This window comes from Aspergillus bombycis (genome assembly GCF_001792695.1).
Source record: "Aspergillus bombycis strain NRRL26010 chromosome Unknown contig00019, whole genome shotgun sequence".
Taxonomy (NCBI): Eukaryota; Fungi; Ascomycota; class Eurotiomycetes; order Eurotiales; family Aspergillaceae; genus Aspergillus; species Aspergillus bombycis.
In genome coordinates this window covers 248,918-275,129 of record NW_019170021.1, presented here as the reverse complement: position 1 = coordinate 275,129, position 26,212 = coordinate 248,918, and the positions used below count along the sequence as shown (strand labels likewise).

At 47.1% G+C, this 26,212-nt stretch overlaps 8 protein-coding genes across 8 annotated transcripts; 5 read left to right on the top strand and 3 right to left on the bottom strand.

Moving 5' to 3' along the window:
• Positions 1 to 151: 151 nt before the first annotated feature.
• Positions 152 to 891, bottom strand: ABOM_002754 (O-methyltransferase; the record flags this gene model as incomplete). The annotated part of the gene is made up of 2 exons (XM_022529884.1): positions 152 to 360; positions 423 to 891. The coding sequence occupies 2 exons, from the start codon at positions 889 to 891 to the stop codon at positions 152 to 154; spliced, it is 678 nt and encodes a 225-aa protein (XP_022391712.1).
• Positions 892 to 7,846: 6,955 nt separating this feature from the next.
• On the top strand, positions 7,847 to 9,209 carry ABOM_002753 (uncharacterized protein; the record flags this gene model as incomplete). Its single annotated transcript, XM_022529883.1, has 3 exons — positions 7,847 to 8,044; positions 8,101 to 8,239; positions 8,311 to 9,209. 3 exons carry the CDS (start codon positions 7,847 to 7,849, stop codon positions 9,207 to 9,209), a joined length of 1,236 nt encoding a protein of 411 aa, XP_022391715.1.
• Positions 9,210 to 13,472: 4,263 nt separating this feature from the next.
• ABOM_002752 (uncharacterized protein) lies at positions 13,473 to 13,745 on the top strand (the record flags this gene model as incomplete). Its single annotated transcript, XM_022529882.1, has 3 exons — positions 13,473 to 13,492; positions 13,566 to 13,633; positions 13,693 to 13,745. Coding segments are annotated over 3 exons (141 nt in total), but the record flags the coding sequence as incomplete, so codon positions are not given.
• A 1,313-nt stretch (positions 13,746 to 15,058) lies between these two features.
• ABOM_002751 (zinc-binding dehydrogenase) lies at positions 15,059 to 16,051 on the bottom strand (the record flags this gene model as incomplete). The annotated part of the gene is made up of 1 exon (XM_022529881.1): positions 15,059 to 16,051. One exon carries the CDS (start codon positions 16,049 to 16,051, stop codon positions 15,059 to 15,061), a length of 993 nt encoding a protein of 330 aa, XP_022391714.1.
• A 598-nt stretch (positions 16,052 to 16,649) lies between these two features.
• Positions 16,650 to 18,062, top strand: ABOM_002750 (uncharacterized protein; the record flags this gene model as incomplete). Its single annotated transcript, XM_022529880.1, has 2 exons — positions 16,650 to 16,993; positions 17,054 to 18,062. 2 exons carry the CDS (start codon positions 16,650 to 16,652, stop codon positions 18,060 to 18,062), a joined length of 1,353 nt encoding a protein of 450 aa, XP_022391674.1.
• Positions 18,063 to 19,681: 1,619 nt separating this feature from the next.
• On the top strand, positions 19,682 to 21,107 carry och3 (glycosyltransferase family 32 protein; the record flags this gene model as incomplete). Its single annotated transcript, XM_022529879.1, has 3 exons — positions 19,682 to 19,847; positions 19,913 to 20,295; positions 20,367 to 21,107. 3 exons carry the CDS (start codon positions 19,682 to 19,684, stop codon positions 21,105 to 21,107), a joined length of 1,290 nt encoding a protein of 429 aa, XP_022391722.1.
• Positions 21,108 to 22,100: 993 nt separating this feature from the next.
• On the top strand, positions 22,101 to 23,175 carry ABOM_002748 (PIG-L family deacetylase; the record flags this gene model as incomplete). The annotated part of the gene is made up of 4 exons (XM_022529878.1): positions 22,101 to 22,395; positions 22,451 to 22,641; positions 22,698 to 22,765; positions 22,818 to 23,175. The coding sequence occupies 4 exons, from the start codon at positions 22,101 to 22,103 to the stop codon at positions 23,173 to 23,175; spliced, it is 912 nt and encodes a 303-aa protein (XP_022391721.1).
• A 132-nt stretch (positions 23,176 to 23,307) lies between these two features.
• On the bottom strand, positions 23,308 to 24,415 carry ABOM_002747 (glycosyltransferase family 32 protein; the record flags this gene model as incomplete). Its single annotated transcript, XM_022529877.1, has 4 exons — positions 23,308 to 23,638; positions 23,710 to 23,941; positions 24,003 to 24,257; positions 24,361 to 24,415. 4 exons carry the CDS (start codon positions 24,413 to 24,415, stop codon positions 23,308 to 23,310), a joined length of 873 nt encoding a protein of 290 aa, XP_022391692.1.
• Between the last annotated feature and the right edge of the window lie 1,797 nt (positions 24,416 to 26,212).

The window sequence follows — 26,212 nt, the reverse complement described above, 5'->3', positions numbered from 1 at the left end:
CACATAGTGCAGTCCCTCAGTCACCCTGCCTACCAGGGAGCGGTCCTATACTCGTTGGAGCAATAATAATCCAAAGGTAACTGGGTTAGCCATGGTGGATGTCATGACTCCGCCAATGGTGACTCTCACTGCCTCCCAGGAGAAGAATGCTCTACTGCGCGGGCAAATAAGTACTGACCTCCAGCCCATTATTAAACGGCAGGGTCATGTTAACAAATCCACTAGCAGGGTCGCGCATAAAGTCCAGAAGCTCCTTATACTTGTCCGCCGCGGCAATGGTATTATCCGCCACGACAACAGCCCCGTATCTCATACGCGGCAGGATTACCTTCAACGTCGGCAAAGCCATGGGAGTCCAAACTACCGACGACAATTAGCAAGGTGAAGTGAGCAATAATTCACAGAAAGGAGAACAGGCATACTATCAAGGAGCAACAAATCCACTGCCTCCACGTCCTTCTTCAAAGTCTCACGGAGGTCTCCCTCCCGTAGGTCGATCACATTAGTAACGACGTCCCCACATTGTGCCCAATGCTCCCGGGCCTTAGCCGCCTTTGTTGGCTCGTTCTCAGTCGCTATAACACGACCCGTACCACCCGTTGCTGCAACATTGGCTGACACGGCAAGGGCCAGGTAGATGGTGCTCACGCCGAAGGACGTGCCAGCTTCGACGACGGTCTTGGCGTTGATGATGCGACACAGCTGATAGAGATATTGGGATTTGTCTTCATCAAGGGCGATGAACTTGTCGCGCATCACGTCGTCGAAGGTTCGGCTTTCAAAGTCGGCATCTGTGATGGCGGATTCCTGGGTCGTGGATTGTTTGTGGAGGGTGGTGAGGAGGCTGCGGATATGTGGCGGGACGCCTTCGAGGGGATTCGGTGAGGACATTCTGCTGATGGTTTGTTCTTTTTTTCTTGGTGGAATGATGGTGAGGCAGCGTAGACCTTTTCTTTCTGAGTGTGATGATCAGAATCAATTGGGGGGTTCGAGTAGCTTTTAAGGTTACATGGTTCGGAAAGACACCGGGAAAGCTTGCATTATCTGATGATGGTTCCCCGCTCCTTCCACGCTATGAGTCAAGAATACTCATTGAAGGTTACTAGTGGTGAGATGGTTTTAACCGATATGCCGACTGGGCGTGGCGCTAACCCCCGTTTAGGAATGTAACTCGTATATGAATGATTTGAATACAAGGATCCCGACCAGTTACATGAGACCCTACACTGGGTTGAAGTCATAACAACAACTTGCTGGCATTGAAACCCAACCATCCAGGGAGGATCCGGCCTACGAACACCGAGCAGGTTTCAGGCATTAAACCAAAGACAAACTCCTAAAAGACCGAACACGCTCTTGGTGGGACCACCACACGTATTGAAACACGGGCCGAGCAACTTGTGGTCACTTGTATGAAAGGTATATACATGCTGTCACAACAACAGATGGTGGCAGTCCAATTAGCGTTGGAAAGCAATCGTTTTTCGTGACTGGAAGATTCTGTCGACATTCTGCCGTACCTTCTCAAAGCGCATAAACGAGCATGCCTCGCTCTCTAGGTGATTAAAGAGCGCAGCTAGGGTAGTACACTGCTTGACACATTTACCCTGTGAGTTCGGGCAATGATACACGTTTTGCTTATGGACCGAAGAGTTGAGATGTGAATCCAGTGCTGTGACAGAGCGGAACCCCCGATGACATAGGTAGCACTCCCAGCACGATCCGTTGAACGCGTGGTTAGTAGCAGAGTAGTGGGAAGTGCTTTCCTTATGCCACTCAATTTGCTTATTTGTGATGACCCCTTGTGGATCCCTCTCGTGAACTATGCGGAGAATAGTTTCCCGGTTAAGTGTGGCGGCACGAGGACAGGAGCCTCGTTCAAGGTGGTGGGCAAGGCCGCTGGCGGATGTGTAGTTGGCATTGCAGAATGGGCACTGGACATTCTTTGCGCGATGAATCTTCGAATTGAGATGCTATCGATGTATGTGTCAGGGCTCTAGGTACTACGTTTCGAATGCCCGGATGCGATCAGATGAAAATGTCTTACCATGTGGAGATCGTTCTCGCTCTGGAATCGTCTTTCACAAGTAGGGCAGTAGTTTCTAAAATGAGCCTTACTCTTCATATGCATTTCTGCCGCCTGGTCGGTGGAAAACTTCATGTTGCAAGTCTCACAGGGCACCCTGGGAGCCCAGTGTCCCACCGCCCTCATGTGCTGATGGACAGCATTCTGGGAGCGAAACTCGCGTGGGCAAGTCTCACAATGAAAGCGCGAGACGTACGAAAGGCGCGAGGGCATGTCTCACATTCAGGCCAATGACCATAGTCATCCATATGCCACTCGTAGTCACCTTGGTCCCAAAAGGTGTCCATGCAAGTCTCACACTGGTACTCATCGTCGTACATCGTAGCAGTGGCCGATCTGTTGATGATGAATGGAGGGGAGCATCGAGATGGAAGTATTGTGTAAAATATTACCAACTCCAATCAGTGATTGCATTAACCAATTAGATCTATTGACAAGGCCCTAGCATCTTTTGTCAACCAATCCTGTTAGTCCATGCCATGTCCGAGAGATTCACCGCCCCTTTTACCGCCTTTCAAAGATCACTACTACTACTACTACTAGTACTAGTGCCTAGCTGAGGAACGTGCCTACCTTTCTGGGGACGGCGCCCTGCCGCTTTTACGTCGCCCGCTCAACTCAAAAGTTGATCTATATAAAGATCGCCGTGCGTCCCTGAAGAACGACGCACTTTCCCTTCTCTTTCCCTCAGTCTGGCGGCCAGTCTCTAGCTCCTAATTTCCGTTTTCCTTTCCCTCTATTTATTTACCCGACACACAGCCCCCTATAGTATACCGTGCGATCCAGTAGTCCTCCCATTTCTGGCAAAGCACCAACCTGAGATATTATTTACTCTTGCTTAATCGGGCCTTATCTCTATAGCAGTTGGACCATCTTTAGTCTATCTGATCCCAGCCTGCGTTGTCCTCCAGCTACATTATATTGACATCCATGTGCTCACCACTGCATCAATCTCTCTATTTCTTCTCTATCCTCCTCTTCTCTCTTCTGTTCTTTGCTTTCTTCTATTTTATACTCTATTGTTCTGTTCTGTTCTGCCTCTTTATATTCTCCTTTCACCGTTGCTGGCTCAGATCTGAACTAATATAGCTCGATAATACTATACTCTGCACCTGACTTCAGTAGTCAATAGCGAGAATAATATATAGATCTAGTCTACTTGATATCTAGATAAGAGACGCAGTTTCAGCGAATATTAGAGTCGAGAGATTAATTATATCTATAGACCTCGGAGTAGATAGTCACGTGGTGAGACTGACATCGGCTGCTTGCTAACAGTGTTGTTGAATACTGTTTATAACTATCTGTTGGTTATCTTGTAGCTTCTTTCTGTCCTATTATTTTCTGTCTTTCGCGTCCGCTTTTCTGAGCAAGGTACGCTAGACAAGGGTCTGTAACAGTTATGTCAGTTGTGCTGGTTGGGAATAGATAGTTTTCTTAGATAAATCTTCTCTAGAGGATTTATTATCTATTTTATGGAAATTCAAGACTCCATATACTACATTCTCTTTTGTATCTCTGTCAATAATTTATTAGTACTATCTCTTCCCAGCCAGTCTTATTACCGGGTCTGGTCTTCTCTAAGTGAAAGCTAGTGATGCAGGCCCCGATATCTTCTGTTTATCTACTGGTTCTCTATTATTGTAAAGATATATAGACTTATTTCTCTCTGTCAATACTGATATATCGATCTCAACTGGAAAAATTATAGCTTATCTCAACTGGCTATCTGAGCCTATCTCTACTTCTATAATATAGTGCGGCTGCCTGATCTAGAAATAAGATTCATAGTTTTCTCTCTATATCCGAGAGCTCTGTCAATCCAGATACCGAGATTCTCTCGGGATCCCTAAGGGTACGTAGGCCGAAAGGCAAGCAGTACATACTATATAGACAGAAGGCTAATTCTTGTCTTTCTCTTATTGATTTCAAGCTATGTTTTATAGCTAAAGGAGAGCCTCCCCCCTCTTCCGGTAGAATAGGATTGGGAAGGGCTACTGTCTGTTATTGAGAAGGCAACGGGTCTGTCCTCCGATGTTGCTGTTCGGCCACCGAGGTGTCTATGCACAACGGGCAGGATATAGGATGCAGTTATCATACGGGGTTACCGTGGAACCCGTGACACCAATCTTGACAGAAGCCTTGTGTCGACAGTAGTTCTGTTACAACTCCTGTCCTGCTAAGACCGCAGTCCATTGACAACAGCAGTCAAAGAGTGACTGCAGGTAAGTGTTACTACACGCGGTTAGCTTACTGATTTAGGACTTAATGACAAAGCTGAGAATCTTGAGAGAAGACCAGAAAAATAGCTAAAATTTGATAATTCTCTAATATTAATCTGCACAGATATTATACACAATCTGCGTAATTTCTTAGTGCAAGTCAATTCTATAAGTATTGTGTCTATTGATTTATCCACTATTTTTAATAATAAGGATTATAAAATCACTACTAATAAGATATATCAGACTGTCTACCAGTACAATTATATCAATATAAATAATTAGATTGCTGATTATCTATATTCAGATATTTTATCCAAATTACTAAATATATTATATACACACCACAGCTGCAGTAATAGATCTACCGAGATTGACTCGCCTTATAATATAAATATTATATATCAATATAGACAAAGTATTTATAAAATAGCCAATCCAAGTAATCGGAGTAGATCTTCAGCGAGTACAACTCATCCTAGAGAATTAGTTAAATCGACCTAGGAGAAAGGAAAAGCTGCCCGGATATTTTAAATTATCTGTACCACTTTCCGCGGAGATAATTATATCTTCGTAGCTCTCCGCTCTCAGTTTCTATTCTTATCTTTCAAAGTCTATCTAAAGCTTGTTTTATTTCTATTTAAAGCAGTATTAGATTCCTGTATATATAAATCTAAATCTATTTCCCGAAATACTACAGGTACTATACTAGAGATAGTCGATACAAGCAGTAAGAAAAAATAGAAGATAGAGAAGATTATAACTTCGCGCGTGTTCTATAGAAAACTCCAGTATCAGATATAGTAGAAAGACTGTGAATCTGATACCGTCTGATATACTGCGCACAGATTCAAGAGTACTCTATACATGGTATAAACCTTCTATAAAAGATTCTCAGACCAACCCGGACCCCCAAAACAGCTCAAGGAATAGATACAAAAGTGGAAGTTGGGACAGAAGCTCCCGGATATTCCCGACAACGATTTACCACATTAACCTGTGCAATTTGGAATAGAATAGAATACTAGTCTCGCCTGCTGTTCGTTCCACGGACAAAGCTCATTTAGAGTTCTAGATAGAATGCGCTGCTAACCCTCTACGACGTGTTCTTCCCGCATTGATACAATCAAATGTGCAAGCAGATACGATGGCGATGTTTAAACAAGACTAGGTCTGGCCGTATTCTTTATTCATCGTGCATTAATAGAGGATAATTATCACCATTCCAAGCACACCGCTCACCGCAGTTATACGTATCATTCCACTCATCGCCAGGGTGAATCCTCTGTACCGCCCATTCCTGGTCCATATTAGCTAGACTTCCGGATCCAAAGTATCTTTGAGTGATGAACATATATACAGATTTCCCAGGCATTTCTTGTATCTGTATTGGCCCAGTGCCAAGATAGCTCAATTCCGTTGCACATGTTGCGCACCTTGTTAAGCTGTAGATAACAGAGAGAAAATTTTGAGACTTCGCAGAAGCCTCAAGAGCATTTGCAAGCCACAAGCCAGCTGATCGATGTGGACAAGCGAGACGAGGCATCAGAAACGGCTCTGTAGCTGGTTGTTCAGTGGCCACACCTAGCCAGTATTCTGTCCTGATATACAGTCCTCCGTTTGCATCGAGCTCCGGAAAAATGTCAATTTTGATTTCCGAAGGTCCATAGTGAGTGAGGCAAGAATGCCAGCAGAACCGTTCCTGGGCACCCACAGTTTCCAAGGCTGTAATAGACTCCTGCCCTGTCACAAATACCCCGACGAGATCCATTAGCCCGTGGTAGGTCAACTTCTTGCATGGGCATAGATCGATGATGCCGGCCAGATCTCCCAAATTGCACATTCTCTCCTCAGCTTTCTTCTTCAGTTCTTTCCTAGGAAACGAGGCGAGAGGATGCAGCATCAAGCACCTAGAGCAGGCCTGCCATCGGCTGTTTTCCAATAGTCTTATAAGTTGCCATCGATGGGTGGCAAAACTGTACTCGTTTTTGTAGTGGAAAAGGGGAGGCGCAAAATCCAGTTCGAAACGTAGCAAGTCTGATGAAAGAACGGTGGTATCGGTACCGAATAATCGCTTACAGGTCAGTACCAGACATGCTCTGGATACATCCGGCAGAAACGCTATAATCCCCAGTAGTAACTCAGTGGGTAGTTCGAGAAGATGACAACGACGAGGATAATTTCTCTCTAAACTTGGGCCTGTAGTCTTCTGCGGTGCTTGGGGAGGACTTCGTTGTTTTGAGTTTCTCCATATATCTCGGATAAGTTGTAGACCATGTGGCATGCTGGAGATTGTTGGGTTTGGACGCCTCACCCTAGGGGATGTGACGTTTTGCTTCGGGTATTCGATCTTTGGTGTCATCCCGATAGCCTTTATCCTTATCCTTCGGAATCAGAGCTTTGTAAATAATCCCAACTGACGATGTTGCAGTTGCAGTTTATACCAACCCAATACTTGCAGCCTCTGGGCAACAATTCCCGCAGGCGGCAGTCACTGGCCTCACAGTATGAGGACACAGGAAGGAGGAGGAGTAATTGTTCACTTTAGCTAGAGATTCTGCAGAAACCGTACTATGTTCGTTTATTGCTTCTGTAGAGTCCAAGCACGATACTGGTAATGGCGAATGCCCTACAACCAAGGGTTTCGTGGCATTTGGCCACGTATGATGTCCCCTAGTCCTGTCACACCTTGCCACATGCCAGCTCGAAATGTGATCACACTAGGGTTAGTACTATGTTGACGAGTTTCTGCATCTGGCTCTCCCTTGTCCTGGTTCGTTTCAGGTCCCCTGTGCCTGCCTTGGAACAAGGCCCCTTTTGTTGTGCCTCCGATTGGCCAGCTACACTTTCCAGATCTGTTGAGGTTCGCCGCCGAAGTTGCTCACGAAAGGCAGTAAGCCCGATGTGGCAATCCCCCATGATCCATCAACCTGAAATGAGAGGGTGATGCAAAACCCGCGTCTAGTGACAATATTAGACCCTTGCCGAATTCTGCTTCGGTATGATACAGGAAGAGCCGACAGGACTTGCACATGGACGTATCCCAAAAGCCCCAGTTTACTCCACCAGCCCCAAGTTTCCTCCTTTGCATCAATACCCACTCCACACAATTTCCAGACCCATGTGGGAGCGCTACCTCATCTTGCGCATGATTGGTCAGATATACTTTCCTGAACCGTACAAGTGTGCGGCTGAGGGGCTTTCGTTGCTACTAGTAGTGCTTCCATCGTCAACAGTTGCGATTTGATTGGCGTCAACTCAGTATTGGTCACATTATTAACATACTCCTTTGCGTGCCAGACATGCCATAGCGGCCTATACGAATCCTACAATATTCCGCATCCACCTTCGATAAGGTGCTCTAGACAAAGGCATGTAGCACTAGGGTTCTGTGGCCACCCATGCGACCGATAGTCTTCTTTGCCTGGAGCTCTAACTGGCATCTCATGATAAGAACCGGTATATCCACCGCAGCTGCTTTGATCAGAAAGAGATACGATACAAAACAACTCCCGGGATGTGTTCGGCCCCGGCCAGTATGGATATATCCGCGACTTTCCAAGTTATAGAACATAAATTTCTGGGTCAGCATATCCGCGAGTATCCTAGAGCCACGGCTACCAGCCAAGAGGACCCGCTCTCTATCATAGCGAAGCAATACGTGCCGTGGGATAACATCAACCCATCCCCTGGGGATATAAGTATCATTTCCGCTCACGGCAACGGAATACCAAAGGTATCACTGAAATACTGGAAGTGGCTAAGAATGATATACCTGACAAATGTTTTCAGGAGGTCTACGAGCCGTTATGGGTGGAGATCTACCAAGTAGCCAAGAAAGCGGGGCTGCAGTTACGAGGGATATGGATAGCGGATGCCGTCCACCAAGGTGCAAGCGGTGTCCTTAATGAAAAAAAGCTAGGGAACGACCGTACGTATTGTTCCTTTTCTGATCCGTCGGAATATTGTCCTCTTTAACGCTAACGATACTTGCACAAAAAGCTTCCGGGTTCGACCACTGTCGCGATCTTATTCTGATGATCAACCAACTGCGCGAGAAGCTTCCACGGCCTATATTCGGTATAGGACACAGCATGGGTGCAACCCAGTTGATGAACATATCCCTCATGCACCCCAGGATCTTCCAAGGCCTCTGCTTGGTGGAACCAATCGTGTTCCCATACTCCGCAGACAATCAAGGGAGATATCCTCCAGCGCAAGCATCCATGCGTCGCAGAGAGAGCTTCGACAGCCTAGGAACGGCAATATCACAGTTTCGGAACAGCTCTAGCTTCCGGAAATGGGATTCACGAGCATTTGACATGTGGATTAAATATGGGCTCCGTCGTGCCCCTGGGGACCGCACAGGGGGAGTCATCCTAACGACGACGAAGAGCCAAGAACTGTTTACTTTTCTTCGGCCAATTTTTCTTTCAAACACCCCAGCAGACCGACGCCTGGCTTTCCCAGATCTATCATTAGAAGCTCCTTCTGATGTTCTCTTTTACCGCCCGGAGCCGGTGATTACATTTCACAACCTTCCACATTTGCGGCCATCGACACTATACGTTTTCGGTGATCTCTCGCAGCTTATAAGCCGCCAACTGCAGGAGTCTATTGTACACAGAACTGGAACTGGTCTTGGTGGAGGTGGAGGGTCTACAAAAGATCAAGTCAAGTACACTGTCGTGCGAAATACTGGGCACTTCGCGCCGATGGAGGATCCTAAGGCACTAGCCGAAAGGACTGTCGATTGGCTCAAGGTAGAAGTTGATCGGTGGGCTTTTCTGGAACCATCAAGTCTTCTAACCTGTACTAGTGAAGTAAGTCAGGACTTCCTGAGCTCCTTGGCAGGCAGCCACCAGGTAGGCAAGCAAGACTGCCGCCATCACAAGTTGTGACGAAAGAACAATGAAAACGAGTTTCGCTTTCCATTGCCCTCGGTAGTTACCTCATATGTTGCAAGAAGTAATCCGTCCGTCCGTGGCTCTCAAATAAGCCTTGGCACTCTCTCTCCTGCGTCATGATGTAGCCAGTCCTCTAAATTTGTATGGAATAGTAACTCTCCCAGGGCAATTGTTTTTCTCAGTTGGAGCTCATATTCCCCCTGCATCTGATCTAGATAGAGGCTTGTGTATGTGGGGCCCACCCGCGATACATCGACTCGTGGGCTTCCATAAGAAGAGGGGAAAGATGAACCAATTCTTTCCCCATATTGTGACTGTGTTAATTACCCAATCGCTAGAGGTAGCCAGAGGTGAAAGCCCTTCCTGCGGCAATAGAACACTAGGAAGACGACAATATTTGATCAGCGTAAACCTTTGACCAATATCATGCGATTGGAAGATGAAAAGAGATTGACCACTCAGATATTCGAATATAGCAAGAGTATATATCCAATCGGACCGTACCCCTACCTGCAAAAGCAGTGTATCTTGCAGTGCATGACCAATCCAACGAAGGGGTCAGTGGAGGAGTCTGTGTGAAGAGTCGCCTACTCACCCAATTATTGGTAACATCTGGTGGGGGGTAGTCAAGTCTACTCACGGTTGTATCACCTCCCAATACATACACAATCCAACTTTTAAAAATCTCGTGTCATTGTTAATTACTTTTTATCTCCTCGGTAATGCTATCGGGGTCAATCAATACCCCAGGAAACTGCATTATGCTACAGAATTCCGAGCCAAATAATCTTAACGTCCTCGACCACCTTCATGATGCCAAGTTTTACAATACTCTAGCCATTATAATGGTATTGCGGAGGGAATACATACGGGACCGCTTCGTCTTCGTGAAGGTAGAAGATATAGTTCAAATCCTCGGAGGCCTGGGAGCAGAAGAGGCCCATTTTCAAGGTATCAAGCTAATCAGTGATCTGGCGGGCCTCGAACTAACGCTGGAGTATCGGACAGTATTATTTGGTCGCTATTGTCTGGACTTCGGGGAAAGAGAGATCCGGCACTTGGAGCCACAGTTATATATTCTCACAGTCCAAGAGGATTGCAAGCGATACGATTCAGGTATCCCAAGGATCTTTGCTGAGGTCTCTGTGGAGATGTAAAGAAATACAGCAGTACAAGTATTAATAGTATTCAAGATCTTGATACTTCAAGATATATCAATTATACTACATAATCAGCTTGACTACTTCTCGCATAGCTGGATATATACATTGTTTAATACTCGTGTAGTCACCGACAATCTTGGAGGTATCTTCGGCGAGCCAGCTTTAGAGGGTGTCCAGTCCGATAGTTTAGATCATAGTATAACCGTTTTTCTAGAGAGCAATAATATAAGACCCGATAGTGCTGTCACCTTCCTGCATGACAATAATGAGATAATAGGAGTTCCTGTCTCATAGATAGAGTCTGCTGTGATTAAGGCGCGAGTTCAATATCGTAACTTTCTTGATACGCTGATGTTTATCGATCATGATCACAAGCATAGTCTAACGCCGGTATACCCACTCTGTTCGTCGTCTATTGCTTGCCGCGACATGCTGGTGATGTTTACCCGCCGGCCGAAAATGGACGGGCATGTTTCTGGATACGGTGACTCCATGGCTCTTCATGCTCAATTCCCACTGCGGATTCCCTTGTGGCTTCCATGATCTGCAGCGATTCTACTAAGACTGATAAGGGAATAGCCTGATGAATATTACATCCAAAGACCATGACTGCGGAAGCTATCTGCGAATGATCTGTTGGCATGTAGCAATAATAACACTATCGTTGTGTATCCATGGATGATGATTCTGGTCAGAATTCAGCACTTTGTATGCCCTGCACGCAGTAATTGGTCAACTGGTTCATGTACAGAGCCGGAATCTTTACATTTACTTCGGCAACAAGAGTTGCTTGTGTCTCCATGGATGCAGTCCTCCCGTTGTTTATCCTTTTTTTACTCTTTTCGCGTTTTGCTAGCCGCCAACTGCTAGATCTGACTCTTCAGGCCGGATCTGTCGTATGTCCTCTGGGTGTCAGGTTTACCCCTCCTGAAGAGATAGGAATCTAACCGACTTGGGATACTTGATTCTGGAATGAGCTCATCCCCATATCATCGAAGGCTCGTCTTTTGTTGGATGTTGTTGAACGCTCTCCTCTTGAGGCACAATCAATTCGGTTTTAATGGCACCTAAAAATAGGGAAGGCATCTTCGTACCTCCTGATATTTGCCCGTTCTGGGCTTGGTAAAAGATCGATCCATCAATATGTTTCCAGGCGGAACGGCGGAACGGATACGTCTGGGTATCCCTTGTCGCCATTCTCCAAATTCTTTCTTTGAATTTGATCGGCAGCGGGCCGTAGTTAGTTCGAGAAAGATTGTGACAAAGTTAAGAGTGGAACCACTAGTACGAGAGGAGAGTATCAGAAGAAGCAGGACTATTCGCCAATCGGAATGCACCCTGCCTGTTGCCAGTTTCAGCTTTCTACCCTCGGGAATATGTTATACATGTTTACTCTGATCGTGTGCAACCGTTTTGATTTCGGCATTGGAAAAAAATATGCTTTTCCGACTTCCAGTGCAGAGTATAGCTATTGCTATCGTAGTCAATCTTTATGTCTTCGCGCTGGCTGTGCCATGAGTTTAACACACGTCGAGGTAGTGCATGTATCTGATGTGAAATCTGGTCTGGTGTAGCCATCTCTTGTTCGATTCTAGCCGTGGATCCACTTTTCTGTAATCGAGAACTCTATAGACTGGAAACCATGTCAGATACCCAACGCACTTGAGCCAGAGACCTGTATGAGCCCCCCTTCCCCCACGGTCCACAATCGGGAAAGTTAAATTTCAGCAGAACTCGGTTGCTGTGATATGTATTCCATATTGGTCACTAGTACGTATATCATTTCTAGATAGGTTATTTAGCATGGAAATTCAGGTGGCACTAGACATCAAGCGCAAGCGTAACAAAGGGTGATCTTCAGATGTAATGACATTATTGAACTGGTAGATACAGACTACGATCCAGCCATTGACAAGGATAAGCACTCTATGGTGAAAGGTAAATCCACCAAGTGACTTGCCTGTGGATTAAGGTGTTGCCAGCAGATAAACTAAGGGGCAATATATTGGTGGGAGTTGTCTAGAACGGCAAATGGATGACCATGTATCCGTTTTGGAGAGTTGGTATCCATATATTGCTCGAATGAGCTATCATACTGTTGCCCAGTGCTCTATTTCGAGGCCCAGTGGGTGAGAGCAGAGACCTAGACTTGAGATCTGGAATCGAGGCTTACTACCGTTCTTCGGTTAGGTAGATAAATATAATGGCCATGACGTCCACACCCCTGCATATTTTTCCTTTCTTTGGAGAACAGAAAACAAAAGAGCCGCAAGAAATTGACAACTTGCTTCGTGTACACTCAGCAGTTCTCGCCCTCACATCTCACAATGGATACACTTGCCATTCTTATAGTATTCACCACTATAGCAGCAATTGCCGTTGCGGTGAGGTTGTCCGTGCGATACTTGACTCAATCGCTAGGCTTGGATGATTCTCTGTTGGCAATATCCCTAGTATGCTATCATCCCCCCTTCCTGACGTACTAGAAGCTGAGTTGCGACAAGATTATAAGCATTACTTTTATGGCTTTTGCTATTATAGGTATGTCTGTCCCGAAATTTGGGAGAGCCGTCCCCGACAAAGATAACTGAGTATGGCTTTGTGGTTGTAACGGGCCAGAGGTTCAAAATGGAGTGGGACATAGCAGCTCAGAGCTAGAGCAAAAGCAGATAGAGACCCAACTCAGAGTAAGTTATCATCATCAAGAGTGGTTTACGTCTAATAACATCAACTTTAGGCCTTATGGATCATGATCCCGTTGTATAATCTCAGTCTCGTTCTTACCAAAATTTCCATGGTTATACTCTATAACCGGATCTTCTCGCATTCTTGGTTTTATTTTGCATCGAGAATTGCCATTGCAGTCCTTGTGGTCTTCGGTGTGTGGGTTACCTTGAGCAGTTTTCTTTTTTGTCTCCCTGTAAGATCCTTTTGGAACCTTGCCATTGATGGACGACATTGCCTCCCACGCGAGATCACGTGGGTAACCAATGCATCAATTAATCTTGGGACTGACATCTTCGTCACCTTTTCACCCATTCTGGCGCTAAAGCCACTTAATCTGTCTTTGAGGCAGAAGGTTTCTGCTATCACCATGTTCGGGCTTGGAGGAATGTAAGAGTCTTGTCTTGCACATACCCACCTGGAATGATGTCCATGTCTGAGGTCCTGGCTAATACCTAGACAGGACTTGTGTAGCAGGTATCCTGAGGTTGGTGACTTTAATACAACTCACCCACAGCGATGATATTTCAGGTACGTTACGCTTATAACCTGCCATTATCGCTCTAGGTGCATGTCTAATGCGTCCATAGAACATAATGGACCTACAACTGGTTGGTCCAGCATTGAAATGAACACGGCATTGGTATGCGCATGCATACCGTCGTTCCGACAGCTCTCAAAGCAAATAATAGAGTTATGGAGGGGATGGAAACAGCCTCGCATCGTGCACATGCCTGACATCGACGTCTTTCACAGGATACATGTTGAGGAGGAAATCATTATCTACTTCGATACCTATGATCAGGCTTGAAGAGCGAATCCATCATCACAATAAGACATTTCAAGGGTAGTTCTGCCAGCCGTTTTGAAAGCTTAGAGTACCCAACCCGAGTCATTCAGCATATTCTTTTCTTGCACCAGGATGGTCCCGTCTGCACTTACCGAAAGGGGAAGATCTGACGCGCTCATAGTATATATCACAAATGGAACTCTGTGGTAGGGGTTCGTTTTGATTTAGGATTATCTTCCCTTCAAATGGCTAACCGCCAGGTTTTGGACGTTGAGCGCATATATATTAGAGTAACGTCAGCCATAAGAGGACAGAAGAATTGATCCAATATTGTTAACTGAACACGAACGTAACTCCGTTTGCTGAGCACGCATAAACTATTGAAGGAAACCCTTGGGTAACACTCACTCGTTGAGTATATTTACCGGAAGTATTTAGTATGGCCGTTGAGATTATTCGTGGCGTCAGGGGTCCCATCGCCTCATCTTAGCGCTCTCAGTAGGTCATCCATAACCTTACCTGGCCATCCTTGACTGTTCAATTTGTTAATGGGTATGGCAGACTTGCCCTGCTAGAATAGCAAATGATTAAAGGTAATGCACCCGAATAGCTTATTCTAATGGTTGTAATGTGGCAGAACGACTAGTACGGTGTGCAGTCCATGAAACTATAGCAGGCTAGAAATGCAGGGTGGTTGGAGGCCTAACCCGTGATACAAGAAGTTGGCATAGATATATATACCCGAGCATCGCGGTGTTGGAACCTTGGCATTCAGTTCCATGGCGACTGGCAATGTACTATTGTAGTCACGCACGCTGTTCTTTCATTCCTCAGGGCAGAAGGTCAAGTCTTTCGTGGCGCACACAGATGCAGCAATAGACAGACAATGATTAGCATGTACCATTCTTGATGACTGTCAGGATAGCCAACAGCCCGAAATTCAAAGATTCTCACTGGGAGCATTAGGCAACAGGAAGCGAGAGTTAACAGCTACATGATTAAATTAGGGTCTCAGGGTGTAGTTTCTCAGTCTAGGCTATTGATATAATTCTCACGCAGTGTTGACCTGGAAAGCTATCCTCGGGGGTGTTAGTTGTACACCCAGGTTGCATCCTTCTGCTAGTACTCCCGTACTCTGCTACGACCCCTGAAGCCGTAAGCCCGCGTCAGGGCCGATTAGATACAGTAGTCGGATTTGTGAATAAACGGCCAGTCACCTTTCCTTCCACCAGTCGCTCTAGTCCTTGTGGAATACTGTCGAAAGCAATCTCCTCTAAAACGGGAGAAAGGCGTCCGTCGGCGATGAGTCTTAAGACCTCCTTTAGTTCGTCCAGACTTGACCCGATCGATCCCTGCAGGGTGATGTTCCTGGTAATTAGAGCATGAGTATCCAAGCTCATCTGCTTCGCAACCAGACCAACAGCTATCACACGACCGCATGGTTTGACGGCGTTCACTGCTGCCGCAGTCGTTATGCCAGCACCGGCAACGTCAACCACAGTATCAAACACGATATCATGGAATTGATCCAGTCCGTTGGCGCACCCGACGGCGCCTAGATCCCGAGCAAGAGGGAATTTACTCTCATCAATATCCACCGCATACACCCGAGCTCCACGAAGACCAGCAATCTGAATGGCCGAGAGACCCAGTCCACCGAGCCCGACAATAGCCACGGTGCTATCGGGACCGACATGACCTTCGGTGACCACGGCGTGATAGGCCGTTGCGATCGAATCGGTCGCGACGGCAGCCTGTGCAAAAGAGACGGCCGACGGGATACGGATGAGATTCTGCACCCAGGCCATGGTTTGCTCTGCATAACCACCGTCATAACCGAGCCCGACCGCTTTGGATAAACTGTCCTCGGCCACGGGATGGGTGGGGATACCTGCCACGACCCTGTCACCGATTTCATAATCCGAAACACCTGGACCGAGTTCAACGATTGTCCCGGCGACTTCATGGCCTAGTACTATCGGTCGTTTCATGATCATGCTGTATTGATCGTCCTGGAGGATGATGCAGTCGGAGTGACACAGACCAGCTGCTGTGACCTGGATGATCACTTGGCCTTGCTCTGGTCGGGGACGTGGTATGGTCCTCGATTGAAGACCGCCTTGCACATCGTCAAATTGGAATGCTCTCATGGTGGGCATTGTGGATTGTATCCTGTCCCTGTTTCGCTCTTCTGGTTTTCCGTCTGCCTCTTCAAATAATTTGTTCATAATACTAGCGCCAGAGTTTCCAAATCATGGCGGATGGGTGGATATTTAAGCTTCTAGGGATAGTCGGATGTGAATGTTTGAAGAACAATGAACTGTAGCCGAAGAACAATAGATTAAACTGCATATTGTGTTGGTGGAGAATCTGGAGAGGTCCTACGACTCACTCAAATACAACCCTGGCACCGGATCTGGGGTAACACCACCATATAGTCGAGCATTTACCGGAATAATGTGGAGAATATTCACTGGGAGAGTGCACAAGAAACACGATGTCGTCTCGCGAGCACCAGAGTTCTGTGAAAAACCAGAACGGCCTGCGCCAAGAACCACGCTAATAAGGCAGCAGGGCATCTGCCTGGTGACCCGCAGGCACGGTCGAGTTTTTGCCTATCTCATAAAAGAAACGTCAAGTTTCCCTCGTCGCATACTTCATAATATGAGGTGCGGTTACCCGAGTCAGATCCTCAACTTGTCTCGTCAGATCATTGCTCCAAGGCGTAAATTCGCCCCGATCGCGCCGTATAGAAAAATGGCCTCCGTATCGGGTCAGTGTGCCGGGGTTGACCACCTGGGCCGTGCACCGACCCCAGAGGATCTGCACCGAGTATATCTACGGACGGTTGAGGGTACTGACACGGTGTTTAACACGCTATTATCCATACTGCGACAGCCGGCCCTTGGCCAGTACGTTCGTCATGTGAAGCTGGATCGCGCCGTGGCCTATCCAATCGAGCCGCCCGATCTGAAAACCACGAGAGAGATAAATGAGGAGGATCGGAAATTACTAGAGGGCGCGGTACGCCAGGCCGGGTTTGAAGGCAAGCAGCATGACATGATGATGCACATCGTTACGCATCGATCACGTGAACTCAGGTGAGTTCGGTAGCAAGTAAGCACCAAAAGGTGGTACGGAGTGCTAATGTTCAGTGCTAGCTTTCGCGATAGTCAGCAAGCAATCGATTTAATCCATCTTACGCAGGCGCTGACTGCTTTGATTATTTCCGTCGCTCCAAAGCTAGAGTCTTTCGCCTTTCCCGTTATACGTTCTGAATTCGACTCACCGAGCGAATGCTATCTGATGCTGCAAGCGTTCTTGGAGCGGGCGAATGCCAATCCGACGAAAATTTCATACCTACAAAATCTACGCGACGTCTGCTGTCTTGGTAACAAAGATCTGATTTTGAGTGATGAGCGGTTCTATGAGAACTATGACCTGGCGGAGCAGATGAAGTTGGTCGGCAACTTGCCGGCCGTGGAGACCATCAGGGTGGATGCCATTGAGGATAGACACGAAAGTATCGAGCTCGAACCTCGATCGACCAACTTCAAGAAGGTGTATATCCGGAACTCGAACTACTCCAGTGGAAGCCTGGCCGAAATCATCAAGTCGTGCAGAAGGCTTGAAGAATTTGAATACTCAATCGGCGGACGAGGTTCTGTCGATGGCAGCCACGCTATGTTCATAGAGCGGCATCTGCTAGACGCATTACTGTATCATACAAATACGCTACAAAAGCTCGAGGTGGATGTCGATGAGGAATTCATCGAAGAGCGACCAGCGTACTGGGATACAGAGGACGAATATAGCGTCGGAGAAGACCCATACGAGGGGGATTACGTTGACGGACGGCCTGAGTCACTCCGAGACTTTACGGTTATGAAGCATCTCCGTATAGGAATCAAGCTGCTGATGGCTCTTGCACGTGCTAGTATTGGCAAGGGTGGCTCGGAGGAACCATTGTTTTCTTTAGTCGACATCCTTCCACCAAACTTGGAGTGCCTGTGTATCTTAGGATATACAGTTGGGGCCAATAGTAAGCATGACGCCCATATTTCCTTTCTCATGGAGAATCTCGACAGGCTACCATTATTGAAGGAGATTGCTGGTGTGGATGTACATATACCGAACGCAAAGTCAGTCGAGAATCCTGACGAAGAATAGGAGGAACACGATTGTCTGCTGTATTTGTGAGCTTTAGAAAGGATGCTTGTGCTGCTGTTCAGGCAAAGATACCTTGCTCGGAGAGTTCAACATTCGGCAGCAATTCATATTTTGAGATGCCATAGCTGTAAACTATATATGGCTGTACATAAGTAGAAATAATTGAATTCTATTTTTGCACTACAAACCCTCCCTAGATTTAACACGTTGAAAGATAGAAGCAGCATGATACGAGCAAGTTCATATAATAGTGTAACTTTTGTGGTGGTAGGAATTTCTGCCAGTGTAAAGGAGATATCTCGTAGACTGACCCAGGACGAAGCGCTTTTGACAAACATTGACGTATATTGGTAACCATCCATTTGGCCTCTTACGGGATGTGCCACGATAAAAGTCGATTGCATTGAGCGATCTTGTAAAAGTTTATCCGCCCACTTTTTCTGCATACCCACTCAATATAGATACCAATTATGTGAAGAACGGCTTCTACTATTCGTGAGATGGATTTAGACTACGTTCAATTCGGCTGTATGCAGCCCGGCTTAGCTGGCTAGGTACTAGAGATTGATAGTGGGCCGTATGCTAGCGCTCACTTTACACATCCTTCAGCGAGGGATTTGCCTGAAATATAAGATAGGTGGTGACATATCAACTGGGTCATGATTAAGATATTGACCTGACATGGAAACAACTGGTGGTTAAATCATGGCTGGTAGATGATATGATTGCTTAACAGCACTGAGCCTGATGGGTGCAGCTGCAGTGTACTATCCGCTAGTAGTCTACGGACAGTGGATGTGATGAAGAGCTAAGGTCTTCTACTAAGCTTGATGTGTGAAACAAGGCCGTGCGCAAGGGGGGTCACATTAATGAATTGGCTGAGAGTGCAGGAACCAATCTGGAATATTAATGTCAACAAATCTCACAATATGTGCGCAGGAGATACGGCCCCAGGATACCCTTGGCAAGCGACGATGAGACAAGGGTCTTCGCCTATGGTTGTATATACAAAACGATGATGAAACTACACTGTAAGCGCTACAGACGTGGCTCAGTGTAAACAATACTTCCAGACACCATTCTACGCAAAGCTAAGACCCACCAAGGCCTAGGACAGAACCAGTTGTGTCTAAAATCTCTCTCTCATTTGCCGTGACCTGCTGGAAGCGGGTATGAGGCAAGCGATTCCATCTTGGCCTAGAGCCAAAATCTTTGTAAGATAAAAATAATCATGCCAAAAACAAATTCCACGGAATAAAACCTCTCGTAAGCCAAACATGGGTTGAAAATCCTTCTACTGGTAAAGGAGTAAATAAGTCGCCCCACATCGCAATCGTTGGCGGACTGTTGCCTGCAGGAAGTCAGTGTCCATTTTTGATCTAAGGTCGGTGCGATCATCGTTCCACGGAAATTATCGTGCAGCTGCTAGGGGACCATTTCGGCCCAGTTCGTTTGCAAACCCAAGTTCTCGCCTAGCCCTCATGCAGGCCTTCCATGACATGACCAGTGCGTCAGCACATGTCCGTTTACAAGGGCCACAAGACGAAGATGGCTAGTTATTATCCTACGTAGCAGCAACTAGCACCGCTTAACAATCCTTCTCTACGCACCCCACAACAATGTCGCTGCCGCGCTGGCGCTTCCGGCGATTAGTCGTCTTAGCATCTGCCCTGGCTTTTACTTTTATTTGCGCAGTCCAATGGTCTTATGCTGAAACTCCGAGTGGAGGGCAGGGTTATCCCTTTCTTTCTGAATACGTACAAGCCCACACGGGAAAAGGCGGAGGTGAGTCTTGTCAGACAGCTATGGCAATCCCTGCTGTGTGACAATCCTGACTAACAAAATCGCAGCATGGCATATCCCCGAAGAATGGATGGAAGATCGGGCTTCTCGACCCGAGACAATCGTGGACGCAGCAAAACTAGCCACACAAAGAGCAAGCTTGTCGGCTCAGAGAAAGATACCCCATTCTGAGATCCCACTTATCGTCCATCAAACGTGGAAAAATACCCAAGTTGGGACATGGTCGCCGTTGATGCGCCAAAGCGCGACACGATGGCTCGAGGCAGTCGAGGAAGGCAGAATGGCCTACTTTCTCTGGGACGATGAGGGGGTCGCACAATTTGTCAAATATTTCGAGCCTGAGCTGGAGGAGCAGTTTTACTCTCTTCCTAGCAATGTGGAAAGGTCTGATGTGTTTCGTGTCTTGGTAGCGAAATGGATAGGTGGGATTGTGAGTATTTCAGTGGGATTTCAGGCAAAGCGATTTGACATGATGTTCTAATTGATGTTCATTGTTGGTAGTACGGCGACATGGACACCGAACCACTTCGAAACCCCTCATCTTGGATTACGACCGACGATCTCCGCGATTGGGAGGATACAGAGACAAATCAGGTATATGGGCCAGCTGGCCCGATACGCGCGATCGTGGGTCTTGAAGCCGACTGTCCGCCAGAGAGCGATGCATACTGGCGCATGGGCTACGCCGAGCCTGTTCAGCTTACACAGTGGTCACTCGCGGCTGCGCCAGGACATCCCATCTTACAAATATTCCTCGATCACCTCTCTGCTAGTCTCGAGAATACGACGTCTAGAAAGGGCAGTCAGATACATTCTCTAACGGACCAGGCGACGCTGCGGAGTATAGATCCCCTCCTCCTTACGGGGCCCGCAGCGTTTACAGAATCCGTGAAGGCATGGCTGGCAACAACTACTGGGCTGCGATGGAATGCTCTGTCTGGATTGACTGATGGAGGGCAAAGTAAGGTTGTCGGAGATATCTTGGTGCTCCCAATTACTGGATTTAGGTACGTTGTGGCTCGTCTGCCATCGTTGTGTTCTGGTACTGATAGGAACAGCCCGGGGAGAGGCACATACGGAAATATGGGCTCGAAGTCCGTCGAGGACCCTTCTGCACGCCTGTTACATCACGCACAGGGATCATGGAGAAAAACTGATGTTGTGGTTGAATTCGGAAAATTTTGTCGCACGGCCTTTGGCCTATGCAGGGACTGGTCAAAAGTTTCCTATTCTGCACAGTGATATTAATATACGTATAGGACCTCTATTAATGGATATAATTCGTAGTTCTCCAAACCCATCTCGTACAAATGTCACAATCAACTGTTCAAGTCCATTTTATCTCGACGCAGCTATAGAGGCTGGCGTCGCTGAGTATTGGCGGGCGGCTCGAATTGACTTGACGTATATTCCCCGACTAGCTCCGACCCCATCTCGTATGCCAGACAATAGGATTCATCTCCCGTGCTCTTCAAAGGCTTTGTTGGAAGGTTGGACCAAAAGTGGTGTAAAAGTTAAAGTGAATTAACAAGGCCCAATTTCGTAAACCCCCCAGTTCCTAGCTCTCATCGTCTGACTTTGCAGTTCTAACATGCCGAATCAACATGGCAGACTTGTGGTGTGCCTACTGGTCTAAGCGCTGGATGGACCATTAGGATCTAGGCCCTTCCATACAACACCGCTGCTTAGTGGGGCGAAGAAAAACCAAAAGGTGGATACAGAAGGCGGCTAGATAGTCGCATACATCCCAGTATTTTGGCGCAATCTTTCTGAAATGGTCGAAGTGAGACTGGTGTTCGTGTTGGTCCGAATGGCCCCTCTGCCTGGGGCTAAATTTGAGGCATTTTGGCCCTCGGGATAGTCCCACCCAACATGCTCGGAACGATTTCTCTGCAGGGTAAGACTGCATTCCGAGCTAGAATAAGGGTTGCCTGATAGGCAGTCACATTAAATACACAGGGATTGGTCCGAGAAGTTAAGCCTCTGCTAAGCCTTTGGTGGTGGGTCGCCACCCAAGCCCTAATCCAGCCTTACACCGACTAACCACGGTTCCAGACCCCCACTTGTTGACCCTGAAGTAAAATGTTGGTTGATGACGGTGAGACAGACGGCGACGGCGGAGTCCGTGGACTCCGCGTGCGACACTGACTCTTAGGCAAAGGAGTCTAGGAGCAATATCCGTCCAGCTCGACAGCTGTCCTACTCATTCGGGTAATATTGTTCAAGACCCCTATCATGCGTGTTCTCTGGTTGTTGAAACGGTTCAGTCGAATGCTTAGAGCGCAAAGCCTAAGGCACCTGGCAGTTCCTCTCACTCTCCTGATAGTAGCCGTTTCTCTTGGACTGTATCTTCTGCTTGCATATTCCCTGGCAAACGACCCTCGTCTCGTTCCGATCGCATTCCAGGAAGCCAACAGTATCCTTCTCGTGACCGCACACCCTGACGATGAGACGCTTTTCTTTAGTCCGACCATCACTTATCGCCGAACTGACCCAGGTGTGAAGCGATCATTACTGGTTATATCTTCGGGTAGGTAGAGGTTCACCAATAAAAGTAATGAGCGAATCGTCTGATACGCGACTAGGGAATTACGATGGACTGGGGGACAAGCGACAAAATGAGCTTCACAGTAGTTGTGAGCAATTAGGCATCCCCCAGGATCGATGTGTTGTTCTAGATATGGCGGAACTCCAGGATAACCCCAAGCAATGGTGGGACGAGGATATGGTCAAGGACCTCGTTTCTTCCTATAAGGAAAAGTGGCATGTTGACCTAGTATGAGTCCCTCCTAACGAGATGCAATTGGCCATTTTGCTGACCCCATCGCGCAGATAGTCACATTTGACCAAGGCGGTATATCCGGCCATATCAACCATCGATCGGTCAGTGCTGGCGTGCGGTACGTTCTCATTAAACCTCACATTGGCACACCATGCTAATGCTCTGTCTAGCAAATATGTCCAATCCACACCAGAAGCGCCCGTCGCATACATGCTACAAAGTACACCACTTCTCAGGAAATACTCCTCGCTCCTCGACCTAATACCCACGTCAATTCCTTTCACCTGGCGCATCCTCAAAGCACTCCTTACCGCGCCACTTGGTAGACAGAGCGACCATCACACGGTACACGACGTCGTTCCTTTGGTTGAATACAACGACAAGGCGCTTATTGTTAGCTCCTGGCAAACATATCGAGTCTCACGAGCGGCATTCAGTCAACACGATAGCCAGTATTCCTGGGACCGTGGGCTATACTTGGTGGTGAGCCGGTATATGTGGTTCAACACATTGGAAAAGCTAGTGTAGTGCTTTACTAGGGTTGCGCAACAATTAACGATACAACGAAAGAATATAGTTTAATTTAATTTGTATATACGCTGACAGTAGCAACAAAAGCGATGATTCTAATTTAGACCAGCCTCCTTAGTCCTGTTTTACTTAAGCTACCTTGTTCATCCATTTGATCGCAAATGACGGCAAGCGACGTTCTTCGTCGTCTGCCTTTGGTGCACGCCTCCGACTAATACACAGCAGTATAATCACTGCCGTACTGCCCAGTACAAAGACGAGGCCAGCGAACAATATCCGCTGATCCAGATCTTTAAAGAACGAGATCAGCCGCGCGTCATGACCGTGCCAGGACGAAGAGCCGAAATGTGTGAAAAGTGGCGTGTTGACTACCCCATTGAGCATGTGCATCTTCGGTTGATCAGGGGGCCCTGCTAGAATACGCAGATTTGTGCGATTCGATTGTAGAGTAAAGATGGTCCTAAAAAAGCAACGTGAGCCAAGGTCCTTGGTTCGCTATCGGAGCATGGCGGACTCGATGGTAGTACTTACGACGCGTAGTGGCAGCCTGTACTGAACATCACGGTCGCATATGGTAACAATGGCCATACTTGGTTGTATACTGGCAGATTTTCAACAAGCGCATGGACGTAGGGGTTGTTGGGGGTTGCGAGCATCATGCCGATCGAGAATCCAGCTGGGTGTGCAGCCGGGGCTACGAATTCAAATCGACGCAACGGCTCCAGCGATCGCTTGCACGCGAGGTCGAAGTCAAGGACAGCACCTATGAATATTCATGGTCAAAGGTTGGAGCGCTAATTGCGCGAGGGTCGCCAGGGCCATACCTCCGTATTTCTGTAGAATCATGTAGCGCAATGCATCCACGCGTTGTACATTGAATGGATAGCTGGTCCACATTTCATAGAGATGCGGATAATTGTCTTGCACGAAGCTGTCTGCATTGTCGTCCGTCCACAGATGGGCCTCCCAAAATTCATGATGTTTGAGACATTCTGATCTCGCATCCAGCCAATTCTTCGGAGGTGAGCTCGGCCCAAGATGAATATGGTGTATCCTTCGAGGTATGTATGGCCGTATGCCTGTGGCATATGTGGAGTAGTTTGCATCATAGTCAGCGAATGTGACATCGAAGCCGTCATGTTGTTGCGATATGATCGCCTCGGCCGAAGTTGCTTTCCATACAAATGGTAGTCGAAGGAGGTAGTAGAGCCTCAGCAGCGAAAATGACGACAACCATAGTAGGGTCAACACCAAAGTGCCCACCACAATCAACCTGACCCTATTGCAAATCATAATATCTCAGTGCGGTCTGCGCCAATCAATGCCTTGGTATGAAGAAGGGGGTCTAGTATTGATTGGAGATTCATCGTGCTACTGAACGGCGACGTTAATACATGGCCATCCTAGATGAGGTCGAGAAGACCCTTGATTCATTAGGCTGATCATCGTGGCATTGGCGGATGGCAGCATTAATACGAGACGCAGTGACCACCGAGTAATCAAAATTCGTTTTCGCAAACAATGTACCCTCCGTATCGGAACGCGTACACGGTTCGGAACTGGGATATTGGTTTTTCTATCCATTGGTCTAAGCTCCACTTTCTCACCCTGCTGAGATCAAATTATAGGGGCTACAGGAGAGTCCGCAGATATCTGGCTAAGGTAACCTGACCTGGAAATGAGTTAAAAATGGTGTCAACGCGCTGCTTTTACCTACTACGTACTAGTCGAAGTACTGTTAGTCCCGATCTTAATTTTGAAGTTTTATTTTTTTTTGGCCCCTTCTGATGAATGGCATACTACAAACCAACTAAGCGCCTCCGGCCCGTCTATCCCAAAATAGAATGATTACCTCGTCGACTAATACGTCACCCAGGTCTCATGGGAATAGTCAAGACTTAAGAGTGCCTAAGCGAGCCAAGGAGATTCTGGTTCAACTTCGCATGTTAGAGCCTACTAAGACCGGGGTTGCAACTGCGCCGTAACCCAGCCGTAACCTAGAAACGCCTTGTTTATGGTTGGAACCATAAGCCCAAAATATGGCTGCCTAAAAGATCAGGGAGAAAATCTCTGTCTATTTCATGTAGGGAGCAAGAAGCCTCGGACCCCGAGACCCACCGTACCAACTTAGGGTAGTCGTGTATAAAGCTTAGCTTAGTCTAATCCCCAACAATGCGTTCTACTCTACTTAGAGTAGTATTGTTGCCTGGAAGCACATTGCCGCCGGACTAGCGCTAGTTTCCCTGCTGTAGCGCAAATCATTGGTGGACTAGACTTGGCCTACACGAATCCCTGTTGACAGGTGTGAATTTGTTACGAAATTTGTTACCTTTATCATAGGTTCAAGTGTGTGTTGCGGTCACTTGGCCCTATGAAGGGTCCAAGCACTATGTCATTTCAGGTTTAGCTGAGATATGTAGCTTAGTGATGCTGATCAGTGGAAATTCGTCTTTAGTATTATCCTTACGTGATCCTAGGGGTCCGGCTTATGTTTCTCTCTCCAGGCTTACGCTTGCGTATTAAGAACCTTCTCGTGCGTCTGAGATATCCTTGTCATTGCTTTTTCACGTAAGCACTAAAGCGCGAACACATTTCTTTCTGGCTGGCGGCCCACGGGAGTAATTGAATCCACATTGGAATGTTCTCGGCCCTAATTTGGCCCTGGGCGCAAGCTAGATTATGACTGTTCCTACTTTAGCGTCCTGCCGTGATAATTAGCACATGATGTGGCTTTGTCTAGTTCGTCCTGAGAGGTAATTTCTTAAATAACGCAAGGTGAGAGATCTGCCATCGCTCAGGACTACCTCTAGCAAGTATTTTCGGGTATAAGATCAGCGAAAATTGCGTACATCAAGAAAGTAGGAGGTGTGAATTTGTGGAGTACGGGAAAGCGAAAACTTGGTCTTGTATGGTGTAAATCCTGTCCTTAAAGCAAGCCCCTAATATACCTAGACGGGTCGGTCATGGCTACGCTGTGAGAATTTCCAGTGTCTGGTATCGTTGGCCCCTTTGATCTCTCAAACATCTCTATACG